Source organism: Carassius auratus, chromosome 1 (genome assembly GCF_003368295.1).
Source record: "Carassius auratus strain Wakin chromosome 1, ASM336829v1, whole genome shotgun sequence".
Classification (NCBI taxonomy): domain Eukaryota; kingdom Metazoa; phylum Chordata; class Actinopteri; order Cypriniformes; family Cyprinidae; genus Carassius; species Carassius auratus.
Genome location: NC_039243.1, coordinates 13,732,028 through 13,743,841, shown reverse-complemented (window position 1 = coordinate 13,743,841; position 11,814 = coordinate 13,732,028). Strand labels below are relative to the sequence as shown.

Genomic DNA, 11,814 nt, shown 5'->3' with positions numbered 1-11,814 from the left:
ACGTCAATGAAAAGGCTGGAGTTTCTATGCAGCCGGATGGAATCTTAAATGCATTTGTGTGAGTTTTGGCCTTATCTGGGAGGCATGATCTCAATTTCAAATAAATTATTAATGAATTCAGGAAGGTTTAAAAATAGGATAATATGTGTGTGTGTGTGTGTGCTCTTGTTTTTGTAACATATCAGGACACAACTCTGTATAATGACATGGGTATGACACAGGTATTACAAGGAGAGGGTGACTATTGAGGACATAACCCATGTCCCCATTTTTCAAAACGCTTATAAATCATGCCGAATTATTATTTTTTTGAGAGAGTAAAAATGCACAAAGTTTCCTGTGAGGGTTAGGGTTAGGTGTAGGGTTGGTGTAGGGCCATATAATATACATTTTGTACAGTATAAAAACCATAACGCCTATGGAATGTCCCTACTTTTCACAAAAACAAACGTGAGTGTGTGTGTGTATATTCAGGCATATTAATAGGATAATATATATTCATGTATGTGTATGAAGAAATTGGTCAGGTGTTATATGAACCCACATTCATTCTGTTAATGATGGCAGAAGCCTATCTGTCTTGTTTAGCATAATCTTTTAATGCAGTGAAATTCCATGGAACTGAGAGATAAAACAAATGCTGATTTATATTCAGCGCATGCAGCACATGCTCCAAAACTGTTGATAATCAGCTTGTGTAATTATTATGCAATCTTAGTTTAGTGTATTTGACAGCTCACTCAGAATCTTCATTTTAAATGAGTAAGCCTAGACTGCTGCATTCAAACAGCTTAAACTGGTCATAATTTTAGTTTTTAGTACATTTATGCTATAATTTAGTCTTTTAGTAATTTAGTTATTTTTCTTCATCAAAACAGACTAAATGTCTCACTCAACCTTTGGCTTAAACAAGTTATTATTTTATATATAAAATAAATAATAATAATTGATGGCTATACCTTTAGCATGTAGCCTTTCTCTAAAAATATAAATTACTTTACTTTTAATTATTTAGGTGCACTTTCAGAAAAAAAAGTATTAATGTATTAATATGTACTTTTAAAGTATATAATTCTGTCAAAGTGTAGCTAAAGATACTCAGTGTGTGCCTATTTTTTTTCATTTTAAATTATATTAATTATAAGCATTATCACATTTAGTTTGTTTAGTATCGTTTATTATTAAGGTCAGTTAAGGTATTGATTTTATTCCCCCTCTAAAAATACTGTTAAAATAAATAAATAAATAAAATAAACTGTCATACAACCCATTTTCTTCCCTACTGCCAGGAACTACACAATGTGAAAGTTTGTCCAAAAACAGCAGCCGGTTTTTTTTATTTATTTTTTTTTTTTTTTGAGTATGAATTCGCCCAAACTTAAAATGGTTACGAATTGCTGTAAGCGTTTCAATTTTATTTTAATATCATTGAGATAATACTAAAGCTTTTATCATTATTCTTGCAGTTAATTTTTAGTATTATTTTGTCTTTTAATTTTATTCAGATTTGATTAATTTTGTTGTGTGTTTTTGTCATTATTCTTATTATTTATAATAATAATAATAATATATGTGTATTTTAAATTATTTTATTTCAGTTTTTATTATTTGAGTTCATCAAGTTGCATCAAATAAAAATTTGAAATGTAGCTGAAATTATATTTTATTTATTTAATTTCAGTTAAAGTTTTTTTTTTTTTTTTTTTTAAGTAAATTTTTTTTCAAATGGTTTTGGTTTTAGTTTTAGTTAATTATTCATGCTATTGTCAGTATAAACCAAGTTTCGCCATTCAGTTTCAATAAAGTTTCAGATTTCATAGTTTGAAAGCTTTAATTCCAAAAGATCAAGAACTTTTAATTAAACTACCCCTGCTAGTGATATAATACGTGATTGATGTTAGCATTTGGTCCATGTCTTTCTCTTCTAGTTATTAAATAGTGGATTGAATTTTTGAAAATGTGGTGATATGAGAGGCCTGACATACTGATGGTAAAAATAAAAAGGCTGCATGGACACAGATAATCAGCAGTGATAACAAGCAACAATGGTCACAGGTGTCGCTTTTATTACCGTTCCAAAAGGATGTGGAGGTTTTTACATGGCCTTTAGGCCAAAACACCCCTCCCTCTGCCACCCATTAACCCCCTACCCCACCCCAAACCCAACCCACCCTTGTCAATCATTATTCCTGACCCCCACGAGCCAGGCATTAGTTAAAGCTCTTTGTGATGGACTGAGTTCCACAGGGGAAAATGAATGGAGGATGAGGAAGAGGAGGGAGAGGGAAGAAAGAAGATGGGAGAAGAGGTGAAGATTAGAGAAAATAAAGAGGGGTGGGGAAGAAAAACCATGCTTTCATTTGATATCAACAGCCACATGATGAGGTTCTGTCTGCCAAGCTGCTGCCCGTACCTGACTGACCTCCATCCCTCTCTCCTTTTTCCCTTCCCAGGATGACTCATACGGGTGGTGCGCTCCTCTTCTCCTTCTTGGCCCTCCCCCCACCCCCTCCTTCATCTTCTCCTCCTCCTCCTCTCCTTCTCTCTCCCCTGTTTCCTCTCTTTCTCGTCCTCCCTAGCCCTCACTTGGTGGCCATAGTGTAGCAGCCATCTGGGTGCCACTGCATGTCCCGGATGCGCCTGACGGACTGAAACTGGGGATGACGGGCGCCGTACTCATTAAAGTGACGGTAGTCGCCCTTCTCCAGCAGGTACTGGCTGCCACGGTAACCAGGATACTGGTAGCCCACCCAACTGAGACAAGAGATGAGAGGAAAGACAAACAAGCATAGAGAATGAATAAAACTGAAGTACAGGACTAAAAATGAAGAAGAGTCTATTTTTAGTATTATTTTATGAAAACTACCACACTGGAAATAATTTTATTGAAATATAAGTAGCATTAATGCTGAAATCTTAACTATTTTATGTTTTGCATAATTTGGGGCTAACCCTAACCCTAACCCTAACCCACACCCTCCCAGTCTCACATTTTTTACACGCTTGTACCTAGAAGAAAGTTTTTTAACACGAAAAAAACCCTACAAATTTCAGTTTTAAACTCATAAAGATTTAGGAAGATCACAGACTTCAAATTTCCTTCCTATCAAATCAATTTTTTTATATTGAGTTATCAGTTTTATGTTCAGATATCACAGTCTACTTACGTGCCACAGCTGACCATGATGCTGCCGACGCGGTCGGTAAAGCCGAAGGTGTACATACTGGGAACATCGTCATCCATAATCTCCATCTTACGACCCTTGAAATCACCAACTTCATAAAGACAGATCTTATGCTTTTCTGGGTCCTGTGAGGAGCACAAGCAAGAGAAGATCAAGGTATAATTTCATTAATAAATGCATATGATTACATTGTTTTTTTCAGTTTATCTTTAGCCAAGAACAGGCTGGGAACAGGAATTAAACTCGCATTCCTGAATCAGCAACCATGACTCAATGAATAATGTTTTAATGATTTAAATGAATCAGAAATGTGTCTAATGAATAAAAGGAATGAATACCATTCTGACAGGTCTGAAGGACAGCAGGTAGTCGTTCCTGTGGCAGTTGCTCCAGCAGTCCCAGCGGGGGTACTCACCCTTCTCCAAGATGTACATCTCTCCACAGAAGTTCATCTGCTCCCAACCCACCCAACTAAATAAAAGAACATGAAGTATTGAAATGCAGGACAGTTGGTAAGTCGCTCATATGTATCACAGGAAAACTCACGGGCCGCACTCCACGCGGAGGGAACGCACTCTATCCATGCCCATTTCACACACGTTCATGCACTCGTTGGAGATCTCCATCATGCGGCCCTGAAAGTTCTCCTGATCATACACATACATCTGAGAGAAGAAAAAAGGAGAAGAAAATCAGGTCAGTTTTGCTTGTTATGCAACTATAAATTAAAAAAAATAAAGTTTTTAGTTGAGCTTAGCTTAAAAATAAAGCATATGTACAACTCCCACATCTATTTCTATGGAAACTGAATTGGTACACAGTTTCAAACAGCTGATGCCATCATGTACCTTTCCTCAGTCATCATATGCAACTTTTATGCATCTGTAAATATGGTACCAGTAAGTACCTTGTAGTTTCCCACGCCCATCTCGGTTCTCTTCTGAGTATGAGCAGCCTTCCCATCAGGCTGGGAGGCAGGCTTGGACTTCTCTCCACCAGTGGACATGATGACTACCACAAGAGAGCATATGTATGAGAGGAGAAACGTGAATAATTAGCAGCCTTCTTGCTGGAAATATCTATTGTTGGACATGTAGTGATGTGAATTGCTAAATATTGCTCAAAGCAAGTAATGAATCCCATTCCAACAAACCGAGTCCATTAATAGCCTTTGAATGAATTCTTCACCCACTTACTTTGAAACGCTTACACAATAGTTTTACAGACGTGCGATGCTCATACGTAAGAATTTGCCTAGGATGACTAATTAACAAATATATCACAAAAGGGGTACAATTTAATATAGTTTAAGCCAAATAATACAATTCTTCAAAATATTTGCATAAGATATTAAATTAGCCTGGCCCCCGAAAACGTAAAATGTTTTCATTAAAATAAATATCACCCACCCTAGTAAAGAATTAACAGTAATTTAAATTGGATACTATGTGTTAAATAAATAAATAAAACCCCAGATCATTTTGTACTGCATTTTTATATTTTATTTAACAAACCTCCTTTAATTCACCCTATCTCTCTCTCTCTTCATATCTGCAGCTTTTTTCTTTTCTTTTCTGTATTCATTTTTCTGTTGTGACAAAAAGGTTACGGTTCACCCAGACGATGAATAAAGTGCTATGCTCACAAAAGGATTACATTTTAATTGGCTTCTACCGGTGACTAACGTGTCAAAGCTGTTCTTACACAAGCCCATGCTGGAGTTTCCTTGCTGTAAACTATGCCACCAGATGTGGGATCAACTCTCTCCCAGTTTGTTTTTGCTCACAGACCCTAGTCTCTTACCTGTGTGTTAGTCAGTAGCCGCTCTCTGTCTCAATCAGCGTGTGTATTCAAAGCAAACATGTGTCTCTTTTAAAGGCTGGCGTCCAGCATGGGGGGATTAGGCCCACAGAAACAAACTTGCTGAGCTCACCAACCCACACACAGAAAAGAAATCACCCCATCATCAAACAGAGAGAGAGAGAGAGAGAGAGAGAGAGAGAAAGTATACCTATTTCTCAAACCCATAAGTCCTTTTTATAATCTTAAAAACTTACCTTTTGTCTGTGTGTATCTAGTTCTGAAACTTTACAAAATACAAGCTGTTAAACACCATCACTGCAATACTTAGTCTTTTACTTCCCGTAAAACACCATTTGTCAGTGAACAACAAAGATACCAAAGAGAAGGTTTAGATTGGAATATTTTATGCCAGTATTATGGTTTTATCTCATTTAAAAACTACATTAGCCTGCTTCCGCAGCACACTAAAATTCACAAAACAAAATCACATTTGTCAGTGTAATGGAACACCATCAGGCCAAATCCAAACCATCAGGTGCCAAATTGAAGACTTGGCGAATATCCAAACATACACTGAATTTATGATTTTTTTTTTTACAAATAAAAAACATGCTAATTTGGTGCCAATAAATGTTTGTTTTTGTCTCTTTTATAAAGTACATTAACCTGTTTATGCCGCCAATATGTTGTGTTAAAACTCTGGCAGCCGTGCTGCCAACTATGAAAGTTTTAAATTCAAATACCGTATTTTCCTGACTATAAGTCGGCCTTTTTTTCATAGTTTGGCTGGTCCTGTGACTTATATTTTTGGACTGATGTGACTTATACTCAGGTGCGACTTATAGGCCGAAAAATACGGGGTAAGCGCATTTGCAAGAGGACAACTTACTGAATTCCTTAATTCCTATACTACACTATTTTTTAATACATTATAAACAGCATTAGTATTCAGTAAACATTGAGCTAGTAATCTATTCTATACAACATTCCCGTCACCTTAACACTTCTGGGTCATGGGTTATGGGCCACTGGTCATATAAGGTGAGGACAATGAGGAGCAGCCAGTATGTGTTCTTATTTACTGATAATACTGCTTAATTTGTCCAATATGCTGGATTATTAAGTAAAAAGATCTGGTTGTATTACAGAATCTTTTTCAGTTCAGAAAAAGTTATATTCCCTTAGTATAATTACCATGGTTATTGCACAGATACAATTCTAAGTTACGATATTTCTGTAAAACAGAAAAAGAAGGGGGGGGGGGGGGGTACTTAAATTTACTTATTATTCTAAACCTCAAAGTAAAAAAAAAATATATATATATATATATATATATATCACAAGAAAAGTTTAACAAATCAATGTTTATATGGCTATTCCTAAATATGAATTCTTGAATTCGCCATGGTGGAGCTTTCTAAAAAGTGATCAAAACTCACGATCAAAACTGTCGTGGCTGTCTTCCAAACCTTCAGACAGCAGACAAACTACAGACATGTTTCTGGGAGCTTTGAAAGAGTGGACGTTCACTGCAGTGTCAAATCCCTGTATTCTCCACATATAGGCCGCTCATTGTGTAGCATACGATGCACAGTGCTGACCGATATGAATCCAGCCGCTTGCGCTCCATTGTGCAAACCAATGCGTCTGCATTCACAAGAACCACGGGCGCGCGCGCACGCTCACGGCTCCATCAAATCCAGTGCGCTGACGGCGCAAAATCCTCCACAACTCTGGACTCACAATAAAGACAATGATCTCACAAACACACCCAAACACACAAACCACGCACTCCCTCACAGATCCTTCCATCAATTTCAGCGTCGCGACGTGCACCCAGCGTTGATAGTCGCTATAAAATAGAAGCGTCAAATAATCCTAAAAACTCCTCCTCACCGACGAGCATCGCTGTAAAATAGGACAGGTGGAGATTTAAGGTAAGATAAATTTAGATTAATACATTGGATGAGGCTTTTTCAAGGAATTTTACCTATGAAAAAAATATCAATTAATTTCTAACAGCTTATTGCTTATTAACAAAATGTTACAGCAGCAAATGAGCTGTCATGGGAACTTCTTTGCCAGATTTGTGTAGGATACAACCTTAATGTTTTCAACGTTTATATATATATATATATATATATATATATATATATATATATATATATATATATATATATATATATATATATATATATATATAGTGTGACTCTACAATTTTCATAGTCATGAAAATAAAGAAAACTCGTTGAATGAGAAGGTGTGTCCAAGCTTTTGGTCTGTACTGTATGTATGTATATATATATATATATATATATATATATATATATGTGTGTGTGTGTGTGTGTGTGTGTGTGTGTGTGTGTGATAGCAATTCTATTAGGATTTTCCAAAATGCCCAAATGTACATCAAACAATATGTTTGTATGAAACTATCTCCCAAAGTTTGTCAAATATGTTTTAAGAAGTTTTCAGCCTTCGCTCTTGTGCAGGAAAGAAGATGAACAAAGTTACTAAGATCCAAACAAACGCATCAACTACTGGGATAGACATGCCTCCTTGCTTTAAGGTAAAAACCTTACACTCTTTCTCTCAAGTGAGAAGAACAATGAAATAGTGAGAAACAAGCTATTGATTATTTGTCTGAGAGTGAGAAACAGGCGCCAAACTGTCAATAATGTAACAAAGGATCCTCTGCTTAGCTATTGATTTTGAGACTTTATAGATGAATGCTCTGTGGACGGTAGCTGCTGCTGCTTCTTGTTATTATGTGCAGAGGCATGAGAGGAATTCTGGATTATTTAGGGATAGTTCAGTCGGAAATCAACAACTTTAGTTGTTCCATCCAATACACATTTCTTTCTTCTCTGGAACATAAAGGAAGATGTTCTGAAAAATGTGGGTAACCAAACATTTGATTCCATACTATTTTTCTTTTCATACTATTGAAATCAGTGGGGACCAGCAACTGTTTGGTTACCCACATTCTTCAAAATATCTTCTTTTGTGTTCAAGAGGAAAAAAAAGACAGGGTTGGAACACTTTGAGGGTGAGTAAATGATAGCAGAATTTTCATTCTTGAGTAAATCACCCCTTTAAAATATAGAGGACATAATGAAATGAGAGGAGGACAGTGGTTGTGTGTGTAGAAGAGAGACATGTCTCTAAATTAGAAGTTGTGGCATGTGCATGTGTGTGTTTGTCAGGTGACCGTGTTCGAGCAGGAGCATTTCCAAGGCAAATGTCAGGAGCTCACCTCAGAGTGCCGCAACATCCAGGAGCGTGGGTTTGACAACATCCGCTCTATCCGCGTGGAGAGCGGCGCGTGAGTCGCCCACTCTGTGTTAATGATTGCAAAATCTTGCCAGTTAGTAAGGATATTACAGTTTTAGATATTTTTGAAAGCTTTTGAGTGTTTCATCCTGAGATTATTTAAAATGTGTGTTGAGAAGTGTGCTTTCCAATTAATTATGAAAATGACTGGGATGCTTTAAGATTACTTGAGAATTGCTTCCTGTAGGTGACTCAGAGGAAGAAAAACAAAGGCAAAAAAATATTCTAACAATATGGGCACAATGCTTATTATAATACCTTAACACATGCATTTTTTTATGAAAACAAAACATCATATATACCTCAACCCTCTTGTAAGTACTTTTTAAATATTAAATTCTCCTTAATTCTGTGCAGCTGGTTGGGATACGAGCACCATGACTTCCAGGGGCAGCAGTTTGTCCTGGAAAAAGGAGAATATCCTCATTGGGACGCCTATAGCGGCAGTCTGGGCTACCATGTGGAGTGGATGATGTCACTGCGCCCCATCTGCAGCGCTGTGAGTGTGCGAGCACATTCGGATGCTTTGAGAGTCTTTTATTCTCAAATTGGACATTTTTTTTCCCGATAATAAAACAAAGTGAGGACATCTCCTACAGTGAAGGAAAGAGCTGAGCCATATCTCAGAATATCATAGAGTCTTTTGGTTAAACAACCACATACAGTGAACACTTAAAAATACAGTTTCTTTATTGGCACTGATGGTTCCACAAAGATCCATGGAAGCTTTCCATTGCACAAAAGGTTAATTAAAAGTTCTTCAGCTTCTTAAAATGTTCTCACGCTAAGAAATGTTTTTAAGAACTCTCCAGGCTCTTTTGGGGAACCCAGAATGTTTCTTTTGTGGCTCTCTGTGAAAATCCCATTTGGATGCTTTATTTTTGAGTGCAGCAACAGGAAAAACACCTTAGCAACTGGATATAAATGCACCCAAACTTGTTAGAAATCTTAAATAAACCCCCTATAGAACACCCTAGCATAATAACTTCACAGCATTGCAGCTGTAAGAAAAATATAATGGAGAGTGATGGGGAATGTTATGTTTTTAGTGCTTATGAAGTGCTCAACTTCATTCAAGCAGACAGTATCTATCATTAAAACCATGCTGTTTTTTTCTTTTTCCTTCCTCCACTGTTCCTTCCATTTGTAGGACCACCAGAGCAGCCGCATGGTCATCTATGAGAAGGAGAACTTCCTGGGCCGTAATGTAGAGCTGTGTGACGATTACCCATCTCTTCAGGCCATGGGCTGGTGTGACAAGCAAGTGGGCTCCATGCATGTGCAGTGTGGCGCGTGAGTAACAGTCGACAAAACACCATTAGTGCCAAACTACTGTTCTCCTGAACAGCACATTTCTCATGCTTAACAGCTGTGCTGACAATACACTTACAACACAGTCATCTGTGTCATTGGCTCATAGTATCTAGTTCTTGTGTATGCGAAGTGTTAATGTTTCTGCCTTCACAATACACTCCAGTGTAACATACAATCTTTCTTTGACTGCACATTCCTCGCTTGGTGCATCAGACACATTCACATAACAGCAATACTTTACCTGTGACTGCCACATCGGTTATGTTATATCAGCATTTCACTGCATGTCATCACAGAAACTGATAATTTAACCCAGTGATAATTTACCATACCGTACACGGAAGAAGGGCTTGCAGTTTTCATCTGTTAGGTGATAAAAGAGGAGGAAAACATCCCTACTCCCATGGGGTATAGGCAAGCAAAAGTCTAATTATGACTATTTTAAGTTTTCCATTTTTATGGTCCAATTCTAACTAAGACTTTTGCCTCAATAAGCTTCTAATTACCACTTATTAATAGTTAGGAAGGTAGTTATTAAGTTAGGTATTGGATAGGATTAAGTGACAAAGAATACGGTCATGCACAATATGTATATACATTATAAGTATTTATAAACAGTTAATATGCTAGTAAAATGCATGCAAATAAGCGACTAGTTAATAGTGAGAATTGGTCCCTAAACTAAGGTGTTACATACATTTCTAATGCACATTAGAATCCAGCTGAATATATTAATTCAAGATTCTTGCTTTCTCTTAAAAAACCTATTTAATTCCCTTCCACAGCTTGTCATACTGTATTCAGTCGCTTTATCTCCTCCTCATTCCGTCATTTTCTGTTTCCCTGCAGCTTTGTGTGTTACGAGTACCCTGGCTATCGAGGACAGCAGTACGTTATGGAGTGTGACAGGCACAGCGGAGACTATCAGCACTGGAGGGACTGGGGCTCCCACTGCCAGACCCCTCAGATCCAGTCCATCCGCAGAATCCAGCAGTAATGCCTGAGGCGAACAGAAGGAAACGGGAAGCGTGCAGAGTCACACCGGTCATTCTAGAAGCAGTCACTTTATGAGGTGCAGTGTGGAAAATTGTAAGACCTTCACTGGTTGCACTTATGGTACTAGTAAATGATGGAAATAAAACAAAAAAAATCTACACATTTACAGATACACATCAATTCTCGTTCAAGAAAATGCACTAGCTCACATTAATAAATGCATATACATGCCCACATGTGATCCAAGGTAAAGTGGTAGCATGTATGAAAAATATTCATAAGAGGCTAATATTCTATACAACAGAAGCACAGTGGTGGACACTGGAGAGTAGAAATCTGTCAATCAAGGCAAGATGTGTATCTGTATATGCAAACATGTCACGTCTCTGTGACGTTTGAGTGCCATATGAGGACAGATGGGAGTGTGTGTTAAAGCATTCTGAGGAGAGGTTTACAAATAAATACATACTCACCTCAAACTAGCATCTTTGTCTTTTCATCTGATCTCAAAAATATTGTAACAGTACTCATCATTTTACACTCAAGATTTCAGACTACATATATAAAACATGTTTAAAAACACTATTACAACAGACGTGAAACACCTGCAAATCACTACACTATTTTTTTTTTTTTACTGTTTTTCCCATTCTGACCACTTTTCAGAGCAATAAGGCAATAAAAAGGGAAATCGTACTTTAGCGTCAATGCATGCTCAATTATTTCTATTTGTCTGAAATCCAAACTCACATGGGGCAGTTCACAGAGAATGCACTATTGCATCCCACCGTTTATGTAAACATGATGTGCTACATATTTGGCTGGTACACTGGGTTAGAGTCTTGCATCTTTTGCAGTATCTCACACAACCCAAGCAACTTTTTGTTTGTCAATGTGACCAACTTGCTTGGAAAAATTCACACAAAATTTTCAGTCATATTGATTCCTATTGAAAAAAATTATTTTCCCTGTGAAAATTCACCTGAACAGTGGTAAATGTGAAAAAATAAAATAAAATGCAGCTACAGTTGTGTAAAAATGTGTTCACTTTATTGCCCGGCGTCTCATTTTTAAATGCAAAAATGCATTCTTTTGAACTTATTCTGCATTTTTAGAACATTGTGTCATGTGTAGAAAGCTACAAAATACACAAGTCCAATGCTCAAACAAGTCCATCTAGTGC

The 11,814-nt window shown here is 37.0% G+C and overlaps 2 protein-coding genes across 2 annotated transcripts; one reads left to right on the top strand and one right to left on the bottom strand.

Annotated features, from left to right (window-relative positions):
* Positions 1–2,568: 2,568 nt before the first annotated feature.
* Positions 2,569–5,083, bottom strand: LOC113072556 (beta-crystallin B1-like). Its single transcript, XM_026245580.1, has 6 exons — positions 4,989–5,083; positions 4,093–4,196; positions 3,732–3,850; positions 3,524–3,656; positions 3,168–3,310; positions 2,569–2,754 (listed from the first exon to the last, which is right to left on the bottom strand). The coding sequence occupies exons 2-6, from the start codon at positions 4,189–4,191 to the stop codon at positions 2,583–2,585; spliced, it is 666 nt and encodes a 221-aa protein (XP_026101365.1). The 5' UTR covers positions 4,192–4,196; positions 4,989–5,083; the 3' UTR covers positions 2,569–2,582.
* A 1,682-nt stretch (positions 5,084–6,765) lies between these two features.
* On the top strand, positions 6,766–11,678 carry LOC113072469 (beta-crystallin A1-like). Its single transcript, XM_026245489.1, has 6 exons — positions 6,766–6,925; positions 7,481–7,557; positions 8,195–8,313; positions 8,679–8,820; positions 9,472–9,614; positions 10,485–11,678. The coding sequence occupies exons 2-6, from the start codon at positions 7,489–7,491 to the stop codon at positions 10,630–10,632; spliced, it is 621 nt and encodes a 206-aa protein (XP_026101274.1). The 5' UTR covers positions 6,766–6,925; positions 7,481–7,488; the 3' UTR covers positions 10,633–11,678.
* Positions 11,679–11,814: the final 136 nt, after the last annotated feature.